The sequence below is a fragment of the Myotis myotis genome, unplaced genomic scaffold (genome assembly GCF_014108235.1).
Source record: "Myotis myotis isolate mMyoMyo1 unplaced genomic scaffold, mMyoMyo1.p scaffold_m19_p_27, whole genome shotgun sequence".
Classification (NCBI taxonomy): domain Eukaryota; kingdom Metazoa; phylum Chordata; class Mammalia; order Chiroptera; family Vespertilionidae; genus Myotis; species Myotis myotis.
Window position 1 is genome coordinate 484,869 of NW_023416332.1, and position 26,695 is coordinate 511,563.

Below are 26,695 nucleotides of genomic sequence, written 5' to 3' on the forward strand. Positions count from 1 at the left end.
AGCAAATCGGAGGCAGGTGGGGGGCGCCTAGGACCAAGTCCTGCAGGAATCCTAGGCTGGCAGTTTAGCCAATGCACATGGAGGTGCCTGGTTAGATGCCCGTGTTCAATGAGTGTGTCCCATGTTCAGTGGAGTGTGTCCCATGTTCAGTGGAGTGTGTCCCATGTTCAGTGGAGTGTTCCATGTTTAGTGGAGTGTGTCCTGTGTTTAATGGAGTGTGTCCCATGTTTAGTGGTGTGTCCCATGTTCAGTGGAGTATGCCCCATGTTTAGTGGAGTATGTCCCATGTTCAGTGGAGTGTGTCCCATGTTTAGTGGAGTGTGTCCCGTGTTCAGTGGAGTGTGTCCCATGTTCAGTGGTGTGTCCCATGTTCAGTGGAGTGTTCCATGTTTAGTGGAGTGTGTCCTGTGTTTAATGGAGTGTGTCCCATGTTTAGTGGAGTGTGTCCCATGTTCAGTGGAGTATGCCCCATGTTTAGTGGAGTATGTCCCATGTTCAGTGGAGTATGCCCCATGTTCAGTGGTTTCATGTTCAGTGGAGTGTTTCATGTTCAGTGGAGTGTGTCCCATGTTCAGTGGAGTGTTTCATGTTCAGTGGAGTGTGTCCCATGTTCAGTGGAGTGTTTCATGTTCAGTGGAGTGTGTCCCATGTTTAGTGGAGTATGCCCCATGTTCAGTGGTTTCATGTTCAGTGGAGTGTGTCCCATGTTTAGTGGAGTGTGTCCCATGTTCAGTGGAGTGTGTTCCATGTTCAGTGGAGTGTGTCCCATGTTCAGTGGAGTGTTTCATGTTCAGTGGAGTGTTTCATGTTCAGTGGAGTGTGTCCCATGTTCAGTGGAGTGTGCCCCATGTTCAGTGGCGTGTGCCCCATGTTCAGTGGAGTGTGTCCCATGTTCAGTGGAGTGTTTCATGTTCAGTGGAGTGTTTCATGTTCAGTGGAGTGTGTCCCAAACGTTGCACAGGTTGCACGGCTGGCGCTTGGGTCTGAGGGTGACCTTGGGAAGGGGAGGCCCTGTGGTCCGGGGAGCAGCAGGGACTTGCTGCTCGTTTCACATATTAGGGTGTGTGGCCCCCGACGCAGGGGCACCGGAGGACGGAGGTGGCATCGGGAGCTTTGTCCTTGTTCTCCCTCCCCCATCAGTCACTCTCCGTGGCCTGGGCTGGCGGGAGGCGGGTGGGAAGCGGGACGTGGGTTATCCCAGAAGCACTGCCCGGCCCTGCGCCTCAGAATCTGCTGGGGGCGGGGGCGGGGGTAGACGGGAGGGTCCTCCCTCCTTGGCTGCAGCAGAAGCGAAGCCCTAGGGGACCAGACCAGCGTGTGGACATGCCTCATGGAGGCTGCGCTCCTTCTCCCTGTGCAGGGCCCCTGCTCCCTGCTGACTCCCACCCTCCCCCCTGCTCATCCCAGGGGTGCGGTACATCCGACGAGGTGTCCACGCCCTGGATCACACCCACATTCTAGCCCTGCCCCTCATGACTCCCCCTCACCCCGTAGAGTGTAGGGTGTGGCTGCATTCTTTTCTTCCAGAGACAATCTCTGGGCTCATCCCGCAGAAGGCTCGCCCCACCCACTGTCGGCGAGTTTCCCAGCCTTGTGCACCGCTGCACCCGATGCAGGTGGAGGGAGCAGCGGGGTGTGAGGCCAGAGCCAGAGGCAGGGCCAGTCTCCCCCGGCTTGGGGGGGCGGGGGCTCGGTGCAGGGCGTAGGAGACTGGGGCTGGGAAGGGTCTTCAGCAAGAGCCTGACATGCTGTTTGATGCCTGGCAACCGTGAGGAGAACGTGGGAGGCCGTGGAGATGCTGTGGACTCGGTTTATGAAACACAGCGAGTCCTAACCCTTTTGCCGGTAGAGGGTCTTGTCTTCAATGTGTCTAAACCATGTGGCCTGTGAAGCACCACAAAGCAAAGGGCAATGAAGAAGGTAGCTGTTCGGAGGAAGGGGCGAGACCACGCGGAGACCAGTTAGGAGGCAGGAAAACGGTCCTGCAGAGACCTGTGGTGCTGGTCCCGGACCCAGGGCTGTGAGGGGCCAGGGCCAAGGCCAGGGCAGGCTGCAGAGAGGACTCAGCACCCGGACCAGCTGGACGGGCCCAATGTAGTTACGAGGTGTGTGTATGTGGAAGAGGAGGCCAGGCTCAGAGAACCCAAGAGGCTGCACATCTGACTATGAAGATGGGGGGCACACCCCGAGGAACGGGGGCAGCCCCTAGAAACGGACTAAGCAAGGACTCACGCTCCCCAGGAGGCTCCAGCCTGCGGAAGCCTTGACGTTTAGCCCAGGGAAACCGTTTTTGGACCTCCAACCTCCAGGTCTATAAGAGAATAAATATGTGGGTTTAAAAAAAATGTATATGTTTACTGATTTCAGAGAGGAAGGGACAGGGAGAGAGAAACATCAATGATGAGAGAGAGTCACTGATCGGCTGCCTCCTGCACGCCCCCAACTGGGGATTGAGCCTCAAGCCAGGCACGTGCCCTTGACCGGAATCGAATCCGGGACCTTTCAGTCCACAGGCTGATGCTCTATCCACTGAGCCAAACCAGCCAGGACATGGGTTTTGTTTCTTTAAGGCACTCATTTTGTGGCAATTTGTTACAGCGACCGTAGGACAGTGATTTAGAGCAGCGGTCGCCAACCTTTCGGACCTCACGGGCCGTTAATGGTCCGCAGGCCAGCGGTTGGCGACCACTGATTTAGAGGCCATTTTTGCAAGAATTCAGGCCGTCGATGGTGAAGACCTGGCATTGGAGATAGCGATAGAGAGAAGGGAAAAGTTCAAGGTAATTTTCAAAAATACTTTCTTATTTTTTAATTTATTGTAAATCCTCACCTGAAGATATTTTCCCATTGATTTTTAGAGAGAGTGGAAGAGAGAGGGAAAGACAGAAACATCGATGTGAGAGAAACACATCTATTGGTTGTCTCCTGCATGCACCCCGACCAGGGTCCAGGCTGGGGAGGAGCCTGCAACCGAGGTATGTGCCCTTGACCGAAATCGAACCCGGGACCCTCAGTCCGCAGGCCGATGCTCTATCCACTGAGCCAAATCGGCCAGGCAAGTTCAAGGTAAACTGAGAAGGGACGGACTCAGAGACCCGCCGGACGCATAAGGTCAGTGGGTCAGACCTTTCTCCTGCCCCGAGGCATGTTTTCCATCTCATCCCCTTGGGGGAGCCCCCAACCCAGGTCTCCACCCTGACCTGGGGACGAGAGGGGTCCTCAAGGGCCTCTACAGTTACGTGCCTCGGGGTGACGCAGGACGGGGCCCTGCAGGCCCAGCGCGGCAGAGACTTTGAGGGCACTGGGCTGTGGGAGAGGAGAGGCATCCATCTCTGAGCTCCAAACCCTTGGTTTATCCATTCGGACGCTGGCGACCGGCATGCGTAACTGAATCTATTTTCAGATTCCCCCCCGCATGTATTATAGTCTCATAATTTTAGTTTGGTCATGGAAATATGTTGGGCGGTTAACTCATGACTCACCCTCACACTGTTCCCATGTGCCCTGTGAGCGCTGGGAGGAACGGTCCCTAATTACACGTTCCAGGGTGCAGCGCTTGCGTGGCCCCGCCGTCCTCCGTCCAGTCTTTCTTTATCACCTCGCCGAAGCCGTTTCGAGCTGCAGCCACCCTCGGTGAACTACCGCCCACAAGTGCCTTGGCATGGGCCCTCAGCACGCCTTGCATCAGCCACGCACCGGACATAATTTTGTCCCCATCATCTTGATAGAGTTGGCGAGGGCTGGTTTTATGTCCTCTCCCTGCCCCGTGAGTCATTGATAGATTATTCTGCCGGGCTAGCCCTGCCCAGCTCAGGTGTTGAGGGTGTAAGATGCAGCTTTCCTACCCGTCAATCAGTACGGGCAGGGCCAGCCCTTGGCTTATGCAATGTGACGCCATGTTTGAGAACTGCCATTCCTCTTTTAAAATATATATATATTTTATTGATTTTTTTACAGAGAGGAAGGGAGAGGGATAGAGAGTCAGAAACATCGATGAGAGAGAAACATCGATCAGCTGCCTCCTGCACACTCCCTACTGGGGATGTGCCCGAAACCAAGGTACATGCCCTTGACCGGAGCCGAACCTGGGACCCTTCAGTCTGCAGGCCGATGCTCTATCCACTGAGCCAAACTGGTTCAGGCCTACCATTCCTCTTTAGCTTTCTTCAAGGGTAAATGTTGCCTTGGCTCCAGGTTGGGAGAGGTGGACTGGTCACAGGTGATTTTTCAAAGGAAATTTTCACCCAGATTCAGAGTGTAGTTGACAGTGTGATCAAGAAATGTGAACTTTTGCCCTCTCCTGTTTGGCTCAGTGGATAGAGCGTCAGCCTGCGGACTGAAGGGTCCCAGGTTCAACTCCTGTCAAGGGCATATGCCCTGATGCCCTGGTTGTGGCTCTCTCATCACTGATGTTTCTATCTCTCTCTCCCTCTCCCTTTCTCTCTGAAATCAATAAACATGCATTTTTTTTCAAATATATATTTTATTGATTTTAGAGAGGAAGGGAGAGGGAGAGAGAGATAGAAACATCAATGATGAGAGAGAATCATTGATTGGCTGCCTCCTGCACGGCCCCCACTGGGGATCAAGCCTGCACCTGGGCATGTGCCCTTGACCGGAATCGAACCTGGGCCCTTCAGTCTGCAGGCCGACGCTCTATCCACTGAGCCACACCAGCCAGGGCCATAAACATGTATTTTTAAAGAAATGTGCACTTTCCTCTGGAGCCCTCAGAGGCACGAGCGCTGGACGAATAGAGCGCTAAAAACACATTTCTTGTTTTTAATCTTTTGTTTTGTTGAGAGAAACATCAATGTGAGAGAGAACAACCCTCCACTTCTCTGCTTTCAGGCAATGACTCCCACATTCTGCCCTTTTATAGTAAAACTAGAGGCCTGGTGCACAAAATTCATGTGTGTGGGGGCCCCTCAGCCCAGCTTGCACCCTCTCCAATCTGGGGCCCCTCAGGGGATGTCTGACTGCCGGTTTAGGCCCGGGGCCTAAAATGGCAGTCAGACATCCCTCTCACAATCCAGGACCGCTGGCTCCTAACTGCTCACCTGCCTGCCTGATCGCCCCTAACTGCCCCCCCTGCCAGCCTGGTCGCCCTTTACTGCCCCCCTGCCAGCCTGGTCGCCCCCAACTACCCTCCTCTGCTGGCCTGGTCACCCTTAACTGTCCCCCCCACCCCCACCAGCCTGGTCACCCCTAACTGCCCCCCCCCACCAGCCTGGTCGCCACCAACTGCCCCCCTCTGCTGGCCTGATTGCCCCTCACTGCCTCCCCTGCAGGCCTGGTCGCCCCACGCAGCCTGATGCTCAGTCGTTTGGTCATCCCTCACTAATCCCCTGCCGGCCTGGTCGCCCCCAACTACCCTCCTCTGCTGGCCTGGTCACCCTTAACTGTCCCCCTCACCCCCACCAGCCTGGTCACCCCTAACTGCCCCCCCCCACCAGCCTGGTCGCCACCAACTGCCCCCCTCTGCTGGCCTGATTGCCCCTGATGCTCAGTCGTTTGGTCATCCCTCACTAATCCCCTGCCGGCCTGGTCGCCCCACGCAGCCTGTTTGGTCGGCTCAGTTCGGTCATCTGTTCGGTTGTTCCGGATGTGACAGCCCCTGGCTCTTTATATAGAGATGGAACTCGCATCACTGCATGTGTAGGCTTCTGAGGGCAGAGGCCTTCCACCATGCAATCCGCTTCCTTTTGTCCCCGATGCCTGAGCTGGCTTTGCCCTGGGTAAACATTCCCCCAGCTGTGAGCAGGCAGTTAACATTCTGACCCTTTGATGGCCTTGGATCCCAACCCTTTGAACAGCGCTGACCTGGGTGGGCGGCTCACCCCAGGCAAAGGGGTGTGGATAATGGTGACCTAGATGCCCAAGAAGCAGGCCGGAGCAGGGAGGGGGTGGGGGGTGGAGAGCTCCAGCCGGGCGAGACGCTCCGTGGGCATGGGCATGGGCATGGGCATGGGCCGTCCCCCTGACCTGCTCTGGAATGCCCTGGGCGCGGCCTTATGGGGGTGCACGCCGGTGTGCAGTGTGCGGGCGGGAGGGCGCTGGCACCCGGGTCACTGCATGCATAGGCGCCGGAGGCCCCGCACTGGGGACCCCACGCCCTGAAGGGCAGGGGCTGGAGGCTGGGTGGGGTGAGGGTTCCCCAGCTGAGAACTTGCAGAAGCGCCTGCAGCGAGTCAGCAACCGACAGAGTGAACCTTAGGCTGTGGCTTCTGCTTCCGACGCTGAAGCCGGGACAGGTCGGTCCTGCTCCGCCCGCGCCGCGGTCCTCGCCGCCTGCCGGGCATCCCAGGCCCAGGCTCCGTGGGCCTTGCCCTTGGACGCGCCTGCGATGGGCCGGGACCGGTTACCGGTTCCGAAAGGGCTGGTGTCCCCGCAGGGCGCCACGGGCCGCAGCTGCGTGTGGCCGCCTGCCTGTCCTCAGAGTTCGGGTTTTTAACAACAGCCCGGAAAGGCGCTGGAAGCGACGGTGTCAGGAGACGCGATCCCTAGAAAGGGGCTGCGTTGCATCATCTTCCCGCAGAGCGAGCCGCGGGGACGTGCAGGGACCGAGCCCCGGGGCCGCCCGCTGCTCACGTCCGCACGCGGACAGCCTGGCCGACAGCGCCCCCTCGTGGCCGGCAGCGGCCCTTCCCGGCTGCGGAGGGTGCGGCCCCGCCGGGATCCACCGCCCAGGGACGGGGGTGGGGGTGGGGGTGCGGGGGGGGGGGGGTGTGGGGTTTTATTTCTTTATGAAGAGCTCTATTCTTTGCTTATTTGGCTCCAGGGCGGTTTAAAAAGCGATCAACACATTCGGAGCAGCTGATGCTGCGTGGCGTGTGCAGAGGGGGGTGGGGTGGGGTGGGGTGGGGTGGGGTGGGGGGCGGGCCGGGACCTGGCGGAGGGAGTGGCGGAGGGAGGGAGGCTGGGAGCTGAAAGCCGGTGTGTGGGGGAAGCAACCAATGGATGTGTCTCCGTCTCTCCCCTCCCTTCCACTCTCTCTAAAAATCAATGGGAAAATATCCTCAGGTGAGGGTTAGCAACATCAACAAAAAGTGCCAGTCGATACCTAGGGATTAATTTCGCTCCTGAAGACTCTTGTGCCACAAGAGAACAGACATGTCCGATTCTCTTTTTTTGCAGGAAAGTTGGACAGGACAGGGGCTCAGGGAAGGGGAGCAGGTCGGAGGGGCCCTGGGGTGAGAGCCAGGCGCTGCCCAGCGAGGCAGCCTGGCGGTGACACCCCCCCAACCCCAGCCCTTCCCCACCCCACCCCCAGCCCTTCCCCGGGCCTCCTGGGCAGAGAGGCCGTGAGCAAGGCTAACTCGAAGCGCAGTTTGCCTGCTAGGCCCCTGCAGGTGAAGCCTGGACGTAGGCGGTCCTAATGGGACAGGTAAAGGGTCTAGAAAATAAACCGTTTGTTTTTTTCTGTTTCTACCCCCTTTCGACAATAGGCAGACAACTAATTTCATGACCAAATACAAAACGAGGAAAGAAAATGGGTCTGTCACGCCTCAGAGTCATTCCCAGGACCCTGGACCCCCATCGAGGCAAGTCCAGTCCCCTCCGGCCTTTGTCTCCTGTTTGACCGGAATCTGCTCCTTCTCCGCGGGGTGGAGGGATTGACACAGGCCCACCCGGTCCTGGCAGTCCCCAGGGCTCTGTCTAAACGTCCACCATTTCTCGTTCGGAAGCAGGACTCTGGAAATTTCGCCCGTCTTTGCTTGTAGGCGTGTTTGATCGCATGATCACCTTACGCATTTTTCCCACCCAAGAGCGGACACCCAAAGGGACCTTGGGAAACAGGACAGTTAATTTCACCACTAGGTGGTTGGGGTTGGAGGTTCAGCCTGAGGTTAGCTGCCACCCTATTCGGCCGCCCCTTTTCCTGAAGGGCAAGTCCGAGCAGCGTCCTGGTACGTTTCCGGGTGGCGGCCCGCCCCTGGGAGAGAGAGTGCAGGAGGCAGCGCTTGCTGCCTGTGGCTGGCCTGGCAGGTGGGCCGGAAGCGGAAGCGAGGCCCGCCGGAAGCGAGGCCCGCCGGAAGCGAGGCCCGCCGGAAGCGAGGCCCGCCGGAAGCGAGGCCCGCCGGAAGCGAGGCCCGCCGGAAGCGAGGCCCGCCGGAAGCGAGGCCCGCCGGAAGGGTTCCGTGTATTTGCGCGTCTGCTGCCTGGGTGTTGCTCTGGCTAACCTGACCCCTCAGAGCAGCGCGGACTTTCTCACGCTCGTAGGTAAATGAAAAGGCCGGGACACAGGGGAGATGCTGGTGCTTTTTTATGGGCGGGAGCCAGGCCCGGCTGGTGGGAGGGCGCGAAGGCGGCGCCGGGGAGCAGCCGGAGACCCAGCGGTTGGAGAGCTTCACCTTCTAAATCCTAAGCACACCGTGGGCTTTTTTATGATTTTGTCCTAAAACAAAGAAACAAACAGCGCGTCATATAAGAGTGCGTGAACCTGGACGGTAGACCAAGATGATGAGACAGAGATTTCATTGTCAGCTCGGAGGTTCCCTGGCCGTGGGAGGAGGTGGGCCCCTAAGGGCTTTGATGATTTCCCGGAGGCTAAGCGTGCAAAACATGCAGCGGAGGGACTTGGGGAACCCACCACCCAGCAGGGAAGCGCGTACCATGGCCCTCCTGATGCTGTCCCTGTCCTGCTGGGGGAGGGTGTCCACCAGCCCCTTCATCTTCATCGCCGCGTCTCTCATGTCTGCATCAGGGCTGAAAAGTTCCACCGAGACCTCGTGACTGGACAGCAGGCTCACGAAGAAGGTTTTCACGATGAAGTCCAAGCAGCTCTCTGCGGAATCACCCACACTTTCCCAAGAGGGCAGCCCCCTGGCTGGGTCTGCCTGCGAGGCAAAGGCCGGGCCTGTCAGCAAGAGAGAGCAGCCTTTTCATCAGTGGCCTGGCCGTGGGCATTGGTGGTGCTCCAAGCAGCTGGCTCTTGGGTGCTGTGGGCATACTTTCTGGGTGGCAGCCGGCTTTCTGCGGCTCGCCTGGGCCTTCCTTGCACTTCCTGGGGCGGGGTGGGGGCAAAATGCCGCTTGCTCTTTCTGCTGGGTCTCTAGACAGAGTACTGATCTTAGGAGCTGCTGGCCTGATTTTCGATGCAGTGTGGGGGCTGGGAAGAGACCATTGCGGGTTTCTGGTAACATGTTTCTAGCAGAGACACGTCTCTTGTCAATGGTTAGAGACAGTCTCAGCCACTTGTCCCTGGCCCAGCAGGGGTGGCCCCCTGAGCGCTGGGCCCTGGGGGACGCTCACCCACAGACGGACACGCTTCTTGTGTCTATGCCTCGCCCGCCGTGTCCCCTTCACCCCGAGTGCTCCCAGGCTGTGCTCCCTTTTCAGGTCCCTGCCCCCAGGAACATGGGAGTCACCATTTCCTGTTCCCTGCAGGCCCATCTCCCACAGAATCTCAGATCCTCGTCCTTGAAGTCTCTCTGCCTGGACTCCAGGGCCTTACCCAAAGTGGCCAGTTCAAACCAAACTTCTCCGGAACTTGGATCCCTGTTTTGCAACTGACTGTGTCATCAGGCAAGTTACCGTATCATTCGGTAGCTCAGTTTTCTCAACTGTGAAATGGGCACAACATCCCTACCCCATAAGGTTGTTGTAAGGATGAAGAGATAATATGTGAAGGGGTAGAGCAGTGATGGGCACCCCTTCAGTGCTAAGTAAAGGTTGGATATTGTTGCTGTCATTGTTAGATGTGCACACACAGACATGCAAACGCACCCCAGCCCCAGCCCTCAACAGTCGTATTTCAGTCCTATCTGGCTGAGCGCCCCCTCCATCCACAGCACTGAGACCTCCTCACTAGTGTACACACTAGTCCTAGATGTGATGTCTCCTTAAGAACAAACACTTACACTGTAGCTGTCCCACTGCCTCTGGTTTTGGTTTCTAACTCCCCTGCCCTCCTCCAGGGTCATAAAAGTTATTGCCGTGGATATTGTGAAACTCGCAAAGTGAATTCACTGGACCGTGTTCATAAATGTGTGTGTGTGTGTGTACTGAAAGGAGTAGGAAGGCAGATACAGAGTAAAAAGCAGGTAACAAATTCCCAATAGAGATGAAGGGGCTTGGAGGGAGATGTGACCACCTTTCTCCCTTTCTCCTCTCTCTCTCTCTCTCTCTCTCTCTCTCTCTCTCTCTCTCTCTCTCTCTCCTTTACTATCAGTATCATCTGCAACTACGCAGAGACTCCTAACCCTCTCTTCAGAGGACGAAAATGTTTAGAAAACGCCTCTCTGGGTTGCTAGTTTCTTAAAGGGAAGACCCCTTTCTAGAATACTCCTTTCTGCCCAGAATGGAGATCTTGCTTTGGCTTGGGTTTCTTTTGGAGACATGAGGCTCTGCAGCTCCTTCCAGCCGCCTTGGCTGCCAGAATTGGGTGGAGACCCCGAACCTGGAGGCTGCCCCAAGGCCTCTTGGGGTCTGTCCAAGACTGGGCTTTGGGGAACGCGTTATCCCTCTCCCATGGAATTCTGAGGGCGTTGGAGGTGGAAGATGAGATACTTTTCGGGTTTCCTCATAGCCTCAGGGCTCTTCCCAAGTTCCCAAGACGGGCCGGTCGCCAGACCCCGCTCCCTGGCTGGGCGGCAGCATCCCCAGCCCTCCCAGCAGCCCAGCAGTGGGCAGACAGATGCCCCTGTCCCGGGCAGCACTGGGCGGCAGGGAGAGTTCCCTTGTCCGGCTTGGGGACAGGGCTCTGGGCACTCACCAGGGCGGCAACAGAGAGCCAGGGTGGCCAGGGCGAGGGTGACGGCCAGCTTCATGGCGGCGGAGGCTGGAGGGCGGCTCGGTCGTCGCTGCTCCGTGATCTCATGTGAGAGGTGACCGTCCGGCAGGTGCCCTCTTATGTCCTCCTCCGCAGGGGGGGCAGGGCTTGGGCTCCACTCAGGGACCACGCTGTTTGTCTGGGCAGCGACTCGGTGGAAAAAGTAAACATTCTCTTTTCTCAGCACGGTTTCTGTCCCCATTGAAGTAGCTCACACATGAGTCACTTGGTTGGGGGGGGGGCGGGGTGGTGGTGGGGAGCCCTGTGTCCCAGGTGGGGCAGCAAGGGGACCCGAGTCACAGGGGGTGGGGGTCTGGCCGCCTGTGCCTCTCCTTGAACCTGAGCACAGGGCAGTCCGGCCAGCAGAAGCAATGGTAGGGCCCCGGACCCATCACCCCAAGGGACACTGAGGCTCAGAGCCGTCACAGGTGGCAGTGGGGGAACTGGGCCTGGGGACTCCTGCTCCTCCGAGGACGGCGCTGGACCTCCAGCCCTGAGGGCCGCCGTGCCAGGCAGCGTGCCGGGCAGCGTGGTGGGCAGGCTCAGGGAGGGTACCGGCTGCAGCGCCCCCCGCTCCCCTGGGCCTTTCCCACCGACACCGCTGGAGGCCGGCCCTCCTGGTGGCCGGATCCAGGGCACCTTCGGGCCTTATCTCGCTTGACCTCTTCGTGGCCTTGACCCTCTTGACATTTCCTTCATGAACTGTTTTCTCTGCTGTGTTCCCACGCCTGGGTCCTTCCTGCTTTCCTTCCTGCGCTTTCGTCGGTGGTTCTGCACGGACACGCCGCGCCGCCTGCCCTGGTGCCAGGCTTGGGCCGTGGCCCCTTCTCTCCCATCTCCGAGTCCCGGGGCTGCTCCTTCCCTCTCCCATGCCCAGCCCAGAGCACCCGCCAGCCTGGTCCGTCACCTCTTTTTTTTTTTTTGAATATATTTTATTGATTTTTCACAGAGAGGAAGGGAGAGAGATAGAGAGTTAGAAACGTCGATGAGAGAGGAACATCGATCAGCTGCCTCCTGCACATCCCCCACTGGGGGATGTGCCCGCAACCCAGGTACATGCCCTTGACCGGAATCGAACCTGAGACCCTTCAGTCCTCAAGCCGACGCTCTATCCACTGAGCCAAACCGGTTTCGGCTGGTCCGTCACCTCTTAATCAGCCTGCCCACCTCCGCGCTTGCCTCCTCAGCCATCACCAGAGAGATCTTTCTACAGCCCACTTTTCTAAAAAACATACATTTTTATTGATTTCCGAGAGGAAGGGAGAGAGATGGAAACATCCGTGATGAGAGAGAACCATTGATCAGCCGCCTCCTGCACGACCCCTCCTGGGGATGGAGCCCGCAACCCGGGCGCGTGCCCTTGACCGGAATCGAACTGTGACCTGGTTCATAAGTCCACGCTCAACCCCTGAGCCACGCCAGCTGGGCTCGTCATTGATGTTTCTATCTCTCTCTTCCTCTCTGGAATTAATAAAAATATATTTAAAAACAAACAAACACGAAACAGGCAGCACAGAGTGAGCAGCGGAAGGCGAGCAGGAAGGAGATGCGGTTGCTTGTGGTGCTGAACGCCTCGAGGGGGCGGGTCTGGCGGCTGCAGGACACAGTGCGAGGGACAGGGAGGGAGGAGGCGGCCCTGAGCGCTCCGGGCCCTTTGAATTCGGGCTGTAAAACTGCACTATGGATTCCAAGGAAAACTTCAAAAGAGAGAGGCGCCTGACTCCTGCGAGAGCGTGGACGAGCCCGAGGGCTCTATGGGAAGTGGAGTCAGCACGGCCAAGACAGCTGTGTGCGTGCGAACCCCGTCCAAGAGGGGGTGTGAGGCTGGGGATTTGTCCAGTTCCAGGTGGGACCCCGACAGCCCCCAGCAGCTGCCCCAGGACGTGCTCTCCCATCCCGGCCCTTGGGAGGCCTCCTTGGTGGTGGTGGTGGTGGGGGCTTTGTCTCCCTGCCCAGAGCTGCAGGGAGACTTGCTTTGTGGGGCAGTGAGGCCTAACAGTTAGCCAAGGCTTAGGGCACTCAGCTTAGGCCTTAACACCTGCTCCTCAAATCCTCACCCCCCACATGTGAGCGCCAGGCGGGACCCCTCAGGCCGGCCTTCGCACGTGGCAAGGATGGGGAGCCATGGCTCTGGCTGCGTGTGGGCGGTGGCCTGGTCACGGTGCAAGGACAACCCAACTGGTCTGGGGGAAGGGAGCCACTGTGGGCTGGCACCTCCCCCCAGCGGCGCCCCGTTGGCTGGGTCTGGGTCTGGGTGGGCCCTGCCTGGGTTTGGGCTGTAAGACCTGCCGGCCCCCCCAGGCCTTTGGTGTATGTGCACCAGAGGGCAGGTGGGTGGTCCACGCTCTCGGTGCCCTGGAGCCTGCCGGGGCCCACAGAGCCTGGGGGCAGCGGGGGCAGCAGCCCCACCTTCGCCGCCAGCGGTGTTACTCGGGCAGACGCCCCCTGGCGCAGGGCTTGTCTGTCCTCAGGAGCAGGAAGCGGGGGTGCAGCCTGTGCGGGCGCCAGGCTGCGGCAAGTCCCGGCATGGCCCGGAAAACAGGTCGGACGCCGTGGGTGGGCCATGCTGATCCTACCCATCCGGCTGGGCAGCTGGGGACGGGCCGGCCACAGGCTCCTAGGTCAGCTCAGGGGGCAAACGGGGCGCCTCCTCCCTCCGCCTTGGGCCCGGCTCCGTACAGCTCAGGAAGCAGCCGTGAGCAGAGCCTTGTTCTCCCCGAGCCTGACCCCGGCCTTGACCCAGGCCTCCCAGAGGCCCCGCGACTGCTGATGGCCCAGCATCTTGTCTCCGGCCGAGATGCCTAATGGCTTCTGGAGGGCCTGCACGTTCGTCCTGTCCCTGTCGGCTCCAAAATGTAAACAGAAAACCTCAAAGTTGCAATGAATGAAAATTCGTCCAAGTAACATTATTTCAGCCAGCTCACTGCGGCTCAGCTCAACTGTGCTGGGGTGTGTCCTCTAGAGACGCCATGAAGTTTAGATCATGGGAGCCCAGTGTGCAATCTCTTCCTAGTGTCAGAGTTATTAAATTGACACGAGCCTCTTCCAAAGTGTATAGCCCAGCTGATACTTAGGTGTGAGCGTGTGTGTTTTGACGTGTTTGCGATGACGGGGTGGAAACATCAAAACGCAGGGGGCCTCACCCCGTCCCCCGCGTGCAGCTGTGGCCTCAGGCCGGAGGGGCGAGGGAGGTGCCTGCTTCTCTCCAGTCCATCCGCTGGTCTATAGAGGCCCTTAGCGGGCGCCTCCCGGACACAGCGGGTCAGAGAAGGTGGGCAGGTGAGTGCAACTACCGGCCCGCAGCCCACGGTGGCATCGGTCCTGTCCACACAGCTCTTGCTTCTCCCGCTCCCTGTCGCGCCTCGGACAGCCTGCCCACTCTGACACTTAGAAACACACTTGCTCTTTTCCACGTTCCAGGCTGTCCCTTTACGGAGGCAACATAATTTCGGTCACCTGTCCCTGACCCGGGGCGCCCGCCTGTGTCCTTCTAGTTTTCTGCCGAGACAAACCACACCCGGACCTACGCGCCTGCTCTGCCCTGGGGGTTCCTTCCGTGGGAGGTGGGTTTAGACATGCTGCCTCTCTCATCGCTATGACTTTCCCAAGCCGAAGCCCATCTGTTCCCATGGCAACCATCACCACCCCATCCTAGGAACACGTGACCTGGCTCTGGCTGTTTCCGGGGTTTCAGGGAGGGTCGGGGTGCGCCTTGTCAACCTGTGGAGGATCTGAGCACTTTCTTGGCTCCCCAGACGGGCTGATGGATGAGCTAAAACTGGGGGCAGAAGGGTGGAGTGGGGCTGGGAGCGAGGAGCGCCCTCCTGAAGCCCGGCCCCGCGGAACCAGCTGGGCTGAGCTCCCTCCCAGGGGCGGGACAGCGACGGGGGAGGCCCTGCCCTGCAGGCGGGCAAGCAGCCTGGCACTGGGGTCTGGCAGGAGGCCTGGGGTTGACCTCACATGACAGGACTCACTCCCTGCCCTTTTCCAGGAAGCTGGCTCCGCGTGCTGCCCGTCTCTGCAGGATCTCCGTGCTGCGGGAGTCACCCGGTCCTGCCCTGTGCCTGCCTCTCCACGCCCCGCCCCGTTCCCCCCATGGACTGGCAGGTCACTGCTGAGGTCCCCCTGCCCCGGCGCCTCAGGGGGCTGTACACCTTGCTCTGGGCTGTGATGGGGATGCGAGCCGACGTGGTCAGCGGACGTGGCTCAGGGCCCAGCTCTGCCGCTGGCCAGCGAGCGGCTCTGCAGGGCTGCAGTTGTCCTATGCAGGGTGGGGTGGGGGTGGGGGTTGGGAGGGGGGAGCAGGCAACCTGGGCTCCTTCTGACTCTTAGTCTGAGGCCCAAAGGAGCCTGGGAAGCCCCTGGCCCTTGGTCCCCACCCATGGGCTACACCATCCCCTGTGGGCACCCCGTCTCAGTCTGCTCCCCGATTCTTCACACCCACCTGGGGACTCTGCCGCCTCACCGAGGCCTGAAGAGGAAGGACCATTACAACATTTGTCTATTTATTTTAGAAAGAGAGAATGGGGGCGGGGGGGGGCGGGGGGGGGGGGAGAGAGAGAGAGAGGGAGAGAGGGAGGCTGATTTGCTGTATGTGCCCGACCGGGGATCCAGCCTGAACCTGGGTGTGGTGGGATGATAGCTAACCAGCTGAGCCAGGGCCCAGAGGCCTTTTTTAGCACCTCCCTCTCCACAAACGGAAATGATCTTGGTAATAACTGAGAAGTGAAATGAAGAATAAAGGCCAGAACGGAAATGCAGACAGTGATCAATTTTCATGTATTTATTCAAGGTCATTTCCCTTCATTGACCTTACTATATCTACATTCCCTTTGCTATATCTACACATGCAGATATAGCAAATCATGCCAATACAACACCTAACATTGGAGCACACAACATGTTCACACATTAACACACAACTGTTTATTCCGTAGCTTGTATCTTTACCTAATGAATTTTGACTCCTTGGTGATATTTTATGTTAACATTGTATGGGAGTGATTATCCAATGAAAACTCACCTATAAGTGATCTTTTTTTTTTTTTTAATATATTTTATTGATTTTTTACAGAGAGGAAGGGAGAGAGATAGAGAGTTAGAAACATCGATGAGAGAGAATCATCGATCAGCTGCCTCCTGCACATCTCCTACTGGGGATGTGCCCGCAACCCAGGTACACGCCCCTGACCGGAATCGAACCCGGGACCTCCCAGTCCGCAGGCCGACGCTCCATCCACTGAGCCAAACCGGTTTCGGCTATAAGTGATCTTTTAATGATACCGAAATATCTGCCAAGTATAAAATTTAGTCAACTAAATTGTACCACCAAGGCAATGATTTATTTTTGTGATTTGTTCTTTAGTTCTAAAGCAACCAACAATTGAAAAAGAATACATTTCAACTTTAAAGATATTTAATGCAAAAATATTCCATGTACAAACTAAAACCTTCACTTCCCAGACAAAAATATTGCCCCTTGCACTGTTTTACTATTTGAAACTTTAAACTCACGTGAAAACTCTCTGGGCTCCTGGGTGACAGTCGAAGTGAGTCGACTCGTGTTCGGTTCCTCGGTCTTTATCGCCCCGGGCTTTGGCCCTTTGCTTTTCCGTTTCTGCCTGAACCGGGGGTGTGTGGCTCCTGGGAGCTGGAGACAAGAGCTGAACCTGAAGCCCACGCCACGACCCTGAGCCTTCAGTGCCGGCGAGAGGCGAACTGCTCCACGGAGAGTCCTTAGAAATAATGTCCGTGCGGATCACATGGTCAATGAAAAGAGAAGCACTGCAGTCAGAAAGACAAGGATCTCCTGACCACACTCATCGGTGGAGTCTAATGAACAAAATAAGCTGGTGAACCGAGTGGATCCAGAGACATGGAAGCAGGGAACAGAGTGCGGAATCTCGGAGGGAAGGCGGAGGTGGGAGGGTGGGAGGTAATTAACCAAAGACCTGGTGTGCCTATACTAGTATGCATGGCCCATGGACACAGTGGGGTGGTGAGGGCCTGGGGCGGAGGGGGTCGATGGGGGAAAAAGGGGGACATAGGTAATGCTTTAAACGATAAAGATTAAAAAATAAAAGAAGCGATAAACGTGCTCATTTGCAGCTTATGCCTATATTATGGAAACTCAACGGTGACCCTCGCAGATGCTTACAGCTGGACGTAGGGAATCTTCCAGGGAGCAGGATTGTTAGGCTGGAGCAGAGTCGCGAGGTCCGGGCTTCTCCCTAAAGGCTCTCTTGCTAAATGTAAACGTGTAGAGCATATCTTTTTGCAGAGGCAACAGCTGTATACAGGATGAGCTTGACAGGAGCCCAGCCAGAAGGGTAGCCAGCTGCAAAGAGGAAATCAACATGTAACTGACCAAACAGTGTCTCTGAGCCAGGGCTGAGCTTTCCTGCGGAGATGTGAGTCCTGTCTCCTCTACTTGCTAATAGAACTACCTCACTACAAACAGACAGCCACGCCTTGTTGTTGAACAGGGCACCCAAGCTGCGAACCCCTTGAGTTCGGTAGCAGCATCTTATCATGGACATTGTTTAGAATTGCTGGTGATATAAAGCATACTTTCTAGTGGGTCCTATCATTGCTTTTTAAAAAAACTGATTTCAGAGAAGGAGGGAGAGGGAGAGAGAAACATCACTGATGAGAGAGAATCATTGATCGGCTGCCTCCTGCATGCCCCATGCTGGGGATCGAGCCCGCAACCCAGGCAGGTGTCCTGACCCGGAATTGAACCATGACCTCCTAGTTCATAGGTTGATGCTCAACCACTGAGCCATGCCGGCCGGGCCTATAATTGCTTTCTTTAAAAAAAATATTTTTTTATTGATTTTAGAGAGGAAGGGAGGGGAGAGAGAGATAAAAGCATCAATGATGAGAGAGAATCATTGATTGGCTGCCTCCTACATGCTCCCTACTGGGGACAGCCTGCAACTGGACATGTACCCTTGACCAGTGTGGAATCCGGGACCCTTCGATCCACTGAGCCAAGTCGGTTAGGGCGTGTCATTGCTTTTAGATCCTCTTACCGCCTGCACCTGGAGTGGGCAGCAGGCCATCAGCTCAGCAGGGACACAAACCGAGGTCTTCACTTCCCGCCCGGCCTGGGAGTCCTGTTCTAACCTGGGGGTGTGGTTCGGGCTCTGGAAGCCTGGCTCTCACACACCATGAGTTCCCCAAGGCCCTTCCATTCCTACACTTTAAAATTCTCCCTTCCCCCAGGGCCCACGGGGTGGCGGGGGGTGGCGGGGGGTGGGGGTGGCGGCATGTCCCTTCCAGATCACAGGGCAGCTTCCCCAGAGTTCCTGTTTGGGCAAACCAGACGCAGCTGCAGATATCCATCCACAACCGTGAGGCCAGCGGCTGTGGAGATCCTCCGAGACCTGTGAGGCCAGGGCCCAGGGCGAGAGCACAAGGCCCTCACCTGCTCTGCGCAGGTGCAGAAACATCACCCCTAAGTTATTTTCTCTCCTTTCCTCTCTGTTCTCTGGTTCTTTCTGGTTCTCGGCAGCCTCAGGGGAGGGTTGCGACGGGGGAGGGCAGAGGAAGGGACCTACATAAAGGACTATATACGGGTTCAAGGACTGGCCCTAGGATGGCCTTCTGGGAACTGGCATGAAGGTCTGGGGTGCGGATGTAGGTCTGAGCCCCGGAGGGAGGTCTGGGCCCCGAAGGGAGGTCTGGCACATGGGCTGGGCCTCTGGGTAATGGAATGGTGGTCTGGGCCCCCACTACCGGACTGTATCCTTGGTTCGAGGTCTGCGCCCCACAATGGCCTCTGGGAACTGGCATGAAGCTCTGCGCCCTGGATGTAGGTCTGAGCCCCAGATGGAGGTCACATGTCTCCAAGCCTGGATTTTCCCGCCTGCACAATGGGCTTATCCCCGGGCTGGCGGAGTAGTTAGGCTTCAAGAGGGTTAATGGCCTTGACACTCCCTGTTCTGACCCCAGAGTTAAGGAGCCCTGGTCTGGCCCCAGCTCCGGGAGGAGCCTTCCTGGGCCCAGGGGACTCGGTTCTGCCAGGAGCTGAGCTCACGGGCGGGTCCCGGGGCCACATGTCGGTGGTTCTTCCTTTGCTGGGAGCTGGTCCAGAGACCGGGAGGGCGTCTGGTTTCCGTCACGCTGGCTCTGGTTCCTCTGTATCCGAGCTGCTCTGCGGGAGGAGGGGATGCGCCTACCTGGCTGTGACCCAGCTCAGAGGCCGAGTCAGGCATCGAAGCCCACGGCGCCCTCCCGTGAGCCATGCGGGTCCGGGGTAGTGGGGGTGGGCGGGGAGGTCCTCACTCCTCTGTGTGCCCAGGGCCCATCTGGAAAACGGGAGTAAATACTTCAGCTCTGCCTCCTCCACAGGTAGAAACTGACGTGAAAGTGCTTTGTCACCATAATTTATGAGTGTGGGGGTCGCCTCTGTGTTGGCATCGTGGTGAGCAGCTCTCTGCCCAGGGGCCGTGCCCGCACAGAACAGCCAGGCCTGCGGGCCGAGCACCCGGCCACACGGTCATGACGGTCACACAACCTTCGGGCCCCACAGAGGCCCATCTGGTGACCCTGAAGAGTGGCCGGGGCTCAGAAAGGAAGGGTCCCCTTGGTTGGGCACAAAATAACACAATAGTAACAGCCAACACTCACCACGTGCCCGGCACAATTCTCAGAACTTTCCACGTATCCACTGATGGATTCTCGCAGGAGCCCTCTGAGGGAGTAACTGTACTCCCCCTTTAAACTCCTGTAAGGGTAGAAAGGCATTTGGGGAGAGGGACTTGGGAGCGCAGAGGACCGGGGAGCCCTGGCCTGCGGGGGGCAGTGGGGAGCAGCCGAGGGTCTGGGGTGGAGGGGAAGCCGCAGGAGGCCAGGCTCCTGGGTGGGCGGGTGGGGTTCCTGGGAGGAGGGGCGGGGCCGCTGGGGTGCAGAGGCCAAGGCGGGAGGTGGGGCTCCTCACTCTGCTGCCTTCATACTTGAGCTCTGGCCCAGCTGCCACCCAAGTGGCCCCAGGGGAAGCCTGGCCGCCAGGACAGGCTCGGAAGCTGGGTGGTCGGTGGTGGAGCCCGCAGAGCCCAGGTCTGCTGGGGTGGCAGCCACGTGGCCTGGGGCAGGGGGCGTCTGTGCCAGGCCCCATCCTGGGAGTCAACCGGGGGAGGAGCCTGGAGCATCCTCCCCCCCCCACCGCCCCCCTCCTGGGTCTGAGCCCCAGGTGCAGTGCCGGAACCTTCTCTCTGGAATAGAACGAAGCCCCTTCCGGAGGAGGCCTTCCAGGCCGAAAACACACCCGTGGGCTCCCTTCCCTAAGGGCAGACACACCCGTGGGCTCCCTCCTAAAGGCAGACCGCCATGCTCTCCAGCACTGGCCTCCTGTTTCCTGCGCATCGAGCTGGGCCAGGACTTGGGGTGGGAAGGCGGGGTGCGTGCCGGGGAGACTCAGTTCTGCGGGGCGCCCTACCCTGTGTCCTGACTCTTCAGGACACAGCTGACAAACCAAGCTGGAATTTCTAAGGAACAGACAGGGTGGGGAAGGCCTGCGGGGAGAGCGGCAGTTTTTAGTCATGAGGCATCCGGGTGTGATATCTGTGCCAGAGATAAGATGAAGGGAGATGGCCGGGGAGATTGCCCCCCCCCGCCCCGCCCCCAGTGTCCAGGCGTCCGGGTGAGGTCACCGGGGAAGCATGTGGGCTCTGAGTGAGCCAGTGGGCCCAGGAGGGGGAGGGGTGCAGATGGAGGGGGACGGGGGGGGGCGGGGGGAGGGGAGAGGGGGAGAACTCACCCTGATCTTTCTATTTATTTTTATTTATTTTATTTTTAAAAAATATTTTATTGATTTTCTATAGAGAGGAAGGGAGCGGGATAGAGAGTTAGAAACATCAATGAGAGAGAAACATCGATCAGCTGCCTCCTGCACACCCCCTACTGGGGATGTGCCCACAACCAAGGTACATGACCTTGATTGGAATCGAACCTGGGACCCTTCAGTCCGCAGGCCAACGCTCTAGCCCAGTGATGGCGAACCTATGACACGCATGTCAGAGGTGACACCTCTGACACGCGAACTCATTTTTTTGGTTGATTTTTCTTTGTTAAATTGCATTTAAATATATAAAATAAATATCAAACATATAAATCTTGGTTTTACTATGGTTGCAAATATAAAAAAATTTCTATATGTGACACCACACCAGAGTTAAGTTAGGGTTTTTCAAAATGCTGACACGCCGAGCTCAAAAGGTTCGCCATCACTGCTCTAGCCACTGAGCCAAACCAGTTAGGGCTCTATTTATTTTTAAATATATTTCTATTGATTTCAGAGAAGAAGGGAGAGGGAGAGATAGAAACATCAATGATGAGATTCACGAATCGGCTGCCTCCTGCACTCCCCACACTGGGGATCGGGCCCACAACCTGGGCCTGTGCCTTTGGCCAGAATCGAACCTGGGACCCTTCAGTCTGCAGGCCGACGCTCTATCCACTGAGCACACCAGTGAGGGCTGAGCTTTCTGTTTAGAAGACGCAATGCTTGATGCCGAATAGAACCTGGGAGAGAGCTCAGGGACGGCACTGTGTGGGCAGTGGAAGGTTGTTCTCTACGGCAGGAGCACCCCGCCTCTGTCCACACCCCCTGGGACATGTCCTGGGTCTGCAGGGAGACGCATCCACCGTGGCCGGAAACACTTCTGACAGCAGCCCTTTGCCCAGGGGCACCCAGGGCAGCTCTGGCTGGCTGCGGGGCAGGTTGGCCGCTGCTGGGAAGAGGCAGTGACCTGGGAAGAGGCGTGAGGCGGCGGCACAGGGTGAACTCGCGACCCACCTGCTCCTCCGACTCCAAGTGGCTCTTCGGCCCAACCGGCATTTCCTCCTCCACTCCTGCGGCCCAGCGGGGTTCCCACAGCCCAGCCCAGCACCGGCTTCGCTGCAGACGAGTCCCAGGGGCCTGCCTGGCACCCAGCCCTGCGGAACGTTCTGGCCAAACACTCACCTTGTCCCGCCGGGAAGGTGTGGCCCCGCTGGGGACTGGCCCCAGCCAACACCCAGAGCCACGCGGGCCACAGCCCGCAGCGGGGGCCGGGCAGGGCGGGCAAACCTGCCGTCAGGGGTGTTTTGGAGAAAACGCGGGAGTTTGCCGAGTGGCTGAGGGTTACATCAGGCCCAAGTTTGGTGTGGAAACGTGGGTAACTGGGGGGAAAAGCATGCATAATATGATCTCATTTTGGGGAAAAAACCTATGAATCAATTAGGCATTAATAGTGATATTCACTGGGGCTAGGAAATTCCCCCCCTCTCTCACCTTTATGGAGCTGTTTTCTCACACTTATTTTACAATTCTTGTTATCGTTAGTTTTTCCAGCTTCTACAATACAGCTAGCTATATCCCTTTTATTGTATGAAAAGGTTATTTAAAAAATATATATATATTTTTATTGATTTTTTACAGAGAGGAAGGGAGCAGGATAGAGAGTTAGAAACATCAATGAGAGAGAAACAGCGATCAGCTGCCTCCTGCACGCCTCCTGCTGGGGATCGAGCCTGCAACCAAGGGGCAATCCTGTGATGGGACTCGAACCCAGGACCCTTCAGTTCGAAGGTCAACGCTCTAGCCACTGAGCCAAACCGGCCAGGGCTGACGAGGTTATTTTCAACTTAAACATGTTCAGTGAAACATTGCTACCCTGCAAGATAGCAACGCGGGGCAGCTGCAGCCAGGGGCTCCGTGGGGGCCTCGGCCTACAGCCTGGGACCAGCCTCTTTCCCCTTTGTCTACCCCCCCCCCCACCCCGCACTGCTTAGAACCCCAACTGCCCGGGGTCCAGGAAACGCTGACACTGCATGGCGAGAAATAGTTAACTCGAGTGATTTTTTTATTTTTTATGAATCTCCGTCTGATTCCTTTAGCCACCCAGCCTGTGCCTGGTCCAGACCTCTTACTGTCGGAAAATCCAACTTCATCTTAACAGCGGGTTGGGGAAAAGAGCAGGATTTGCCCTGGCCTGTGAGCTCAGTGGTTAGAGCGCCAGCCTGAGCACCAAAGGATCTACGGTTCGATCCCTGGCCCCGGTTGGGGCATGTGTGGGAGGCAATCAATTGATACGTCTCACATTGATCCCTCTCGCTCCCTCCCTCTCTCTAAAAATCAATGGAGAAGATATCCTGGGGTGGGACTAACAAGGACAACAAAAGGAAGGGCAGTGCTTGAGCTGCTCTTTCCTGCTGCTCACCTGGAGGCTCCTGGGACTGCCCCCCACCCTCTCCCAGCCCCACCCCCACCTGAGCTCCAGGCCCAAACCTCCTCCCAAGCCCACTGACACCTGGTCTTGCCTCTGGCCCTCAGCCCAGCACCCCCTCCTCCCTGGTGCCGCCTACAGCTCCGCAGAGGGCAGAGGGCGGGAGGCCTGGGTTCTTCTGAGCGGACAGGCTCTGCGGGGGCGCTTCCTGGCTCCCTCAAAGCTGCCACGGCCCTCGCTGGTGTGGCTCAGCGGATAGAGCATCGGCCTGTGGACTGAAGGGTCCCGGGTTCGATTCCGGTCAAGGGCACATGCCCAGGTTGCGGTTCGATCCCCAGTAGGGCGCGTGCAGGAGGCAGCCAATCCATGATTCTCTCTCATCTTTGATGTTTCTATCTCTCTCTCTCCCCCTTCCTCTCTGAAATCAATAAAAATGTATTTTAAAAAAAAGCTGCTACCAAGTGTGAAGGCAATGAAGGTTTGGGGCTGAAGGAGGGCCCCGGAGGGCGTGGGCTGGAGGGACCCCCGCCAGCTTCCCACACGCTCCCCCCCCCCCCCCACTTCTGACGGGAGGGACACGGACAGGCCTGAAGCGCGTCCCGCTCCGCTTCCGCCCTCAGAGTTTATAAACTCGCAGGCGAGGAAGGAACGTGGGAAAGAAGGTCATTTGGAAAAGCACCCGCACGTGTGCTGTGACAGCCCCCAGGTGAGGGCGCGCCTCCCCGCGGCCGGTGGGCGACTGCAGCGCCACCTGCTGGGCAGCTCCCCTCTGGGCTCCCATTATCCCAGGATCTCGGCCTGCCCTCCCCGGAGGCTTGTGTTTCGGACAATTCTGCCCTAAAATAAACTGTAATATGCGGATGAACTGAGGCTCGGGAACCGAACCCTCGTTTGGTCTGATGTTTTCTGAGCAGATGGTTCGGATCCAGATCCAGGCCAAGCCCCTGGCTCGGGGCGGCCGAGACCTTAGGTCCCCGTGGTTCTCAACCTTCCTAACGCCGCGACCCTTTCATACAGTTCCTCATGTTGTGGGGACCCCCAACCATAAAATTATTTTCGTGGCTACTTCGTAACTGTAATTTTGCTACTGTTATGAATCGTCATGTAAATATCTGATATGCAGGATGTATTTTCATTGTTACAAATTGAAATTAATGAAAGCATAGTGATTAATCACAAAAACAATATGTAATTATATATGTGTTTTCCGATGGTCTTAGGCGACCTCCGTGAAAGGGTCATTCGACCCCCATAGGGGTCGCGATCCACAGGTTGAGAACCGCTGCCTTAGGACATCTGTAGTTTGCTGCCCTCTTGTGGCTCAGACGTGAGGAACGCATTGCATTCTCCTTCTGACACTGTCCAGCTCATATATTTGTTCGGCAGTTAGGGAGCGAGGCCGCGGCGCAAAGTGTGGGGCCAAGGAGAGTCCGATCCGATCCGTGGTCTCTGCGTAGGCAGTGCCCAGGCTGGTGGCGGTGACTTTTCACAGAACCAAGGTCCAGGGTCCAGTCCGCACCCGGGCTTGCAACGAGGGGTGGCCACGCCCGTGCTCAGTGGGGCTGCTTGGCCACGGAGGTCAGGGGGCCCCAGCCGAGCCGAGCCTCCGTCGTCTCTGATAACAGTCACTTCCCTTGTGAACGGCAGAACTGATAAGCTCGTCACGTCCTCCAACTGGCCTCCCTGCCTCCCTTCCTTTTCCCTTTTCTACCGCGATCGTATCTTCTCCAGAGCCTCTCCCTTTCTGACCCCTGAAGTAACCCGGCTTAGCCTCCTGCGATGGGCCGAATAGGGTCCCCTCAAAACTCCCAGGTTGAAGCCCTAACCCCGCCTGGGCTGGAGATGGGGCCTTGGAAGGGACGATTGAGGCCAGGTGAGGCTGTGAGGGGGCCCTCGGTGAATCTGGCTGATGCCCTTATAGAAGGGGAACCTGGCCACAGCGTATATGATGCAACGGCCACGCGAGGAGCCGGGGAGGAGGCCCCAGGAGAAGCCAAACCTGCCGACACCTTGATCTTGAACCTCCAGCCCCCAGAACTGGGACAAAATACCCGTGTTTAAGCCACTGTCTGCGGGACTGTGGCCGGCAGGCCTAGCAAACGAATGCACCTGCTGACAAATCCTTATTTCGAGGCGCAGCTGTTGCATGTGGAGGCTTTCAAGGACATCCACGCACAGACTCCCTCCTGGGCCTGGCCACTCTGACATTTGTCCATAGGACACTTAAGACAAACACTGTGCAAGTCTTTTTTTAAAAAAATTTGTTTTAATTGATTTTAGAAGGAGAGGAGGAGGAGGAGGAGGAGCAGGAAGAGAGAGAGAGAGAGAGAGAGAGAGAGAGTGAGAGAGATACATCAATTGGTTGCCTCTTGTTGAGCCTGCACCCTGGGCATGTGCCCTGACTGGGAATTGAACCCGTGACCTTTCGGTGCCTGGGATGATGCTCAACCGACCGAGCCACACCGGCCAGGGCCACTGAGCAATGCTTTAATTTCCTTTACTCTTCAGAGCGACCTATGTTTCTAGATGAAGTTAACCTGCCCAGGGTCACCAGCAGAGTTCATCTCGGCTCTGCCTCCGAGTGCCACCTCCTCCTCTTAGTCCCGAGCAGGGTCAGAGGACAGGAGCCAGAACCGTGTGACGGTCAGGGGTGAGCACTGGCCGACGGCCGGCAGCGGGGGCCATAGGCCCTGCTGGTACTGGCACGTGTTTTGTTCCTTCCTGAACCCGCCCAGAAAAGCTCAGTTCTTCTGCCGACCTCCGACCTCCCGGGTGCGCTCCGTGAGGCAGGGCGGGCTGACGGGCCCACAGGCTGCCCGCACCTCGCAGGCCTGTCACCGCACGCCCGCCTGCACCTCCGGCCTTGGTCCACGGGGACTCCTAGCCACACAGCTGTTCTTCCAAATCACATTTTATCAGAGGCCCGTGGAAGCCGAGGGATGGGCAGTTTCGAGCCCCAGGACTCGCCGTGAGGACCCACAGGGCGTGCGGCAGCAGAGGCTGCTCTGAGGCGCTGCGCAGCTGAGCAGCGAGACACGGGGTGGGGGTGGGGGCCCGCAGGCTCATGTGTGAGCCCCAGGGAGCTCTCAGACCGGCCTGTGATCACCTTCATCCCCAGATGAGGGCGCTAGGGGTTACCACAGGGTCCTTTGAACGTATCTGGAAACCTCTATATCAGTGAGTCAGGGGAGATCTGACCTTTCTTAGGAAAACCAGTGTCCCCCCTTCCCCCCCGGGGGTCTCTTGCCCAGTGCTGTCCTGAGCCCGTGGTTGCTGCGACCTGGCCTTTGGCGGCCCCACTAGACTTCGCCCACGGGCTCTGCTGCTCCGGTCTGGCTCTGGGACGCCTCCCCCGGCTCTCTCCTTCCCACCTCGCCCCTCACGTCCCCTCAGAACGTGCACACCCTGGGCGGGTGAGCCCTGCCGCTTCGGGGGCGGGTCCCCAATTCCAAGGGCGGTTTCTGTTGGGTTACGCTCCTGCGACGGTTCCAGAGACGGGCTGGGGGCCCCGTATTCATTCGCTCGTCTTACTTGGACGTCACTGTGGGCGTCTCATCCCTCCGGAACCCGCCCCGCACCCAGCAGCCCCTTCCTGAGCAAGGCGACAAAAGGCGGGACAGACCGTAGAGTTTTCCATCTCTAGCTCTAATTGCTCAGGCTAAGTCTCCACGCCAGGAAACTGTACTTTACCTGCAGGCTGGCACCTGGA

The 26,695-nt window shown here is 57.8% G+C and overlaps 1 protein-coding gene across 1 annotated transcript; it reads right to left on the reverse strand.

Annotated features, from left to right (window-relative positions):
* Positions 1 to 8,261: 8,261 nt before the first annotated feature.
* On the reverse strand, positions 8,262 to 10,945 carry SCGB1A1 (secretoglobin family 1A member 1). Its single transcript, XM_036295897.1, has 3 exons — positions 10,718 to 10,945; positions 8,616 to 8,860; positions 8,262 to 8,398 (listed from the first exon to the last, which is right to left on the reverse strand). Exons 1-3 carry the CDS (start codon positions 10,770 to 10,772, stop codon positions 8,351 to 8,353), a joined length of 348 nt encoding a protein of 115 aa, XP_036151790.1. The 5' UTR covers positions 10,773 to 10,945; the 3' UTR covers positions 8,262 to 8,350.
* Positions 10,946 to 26,695: the final 15,750 nt, after the last annotated feature.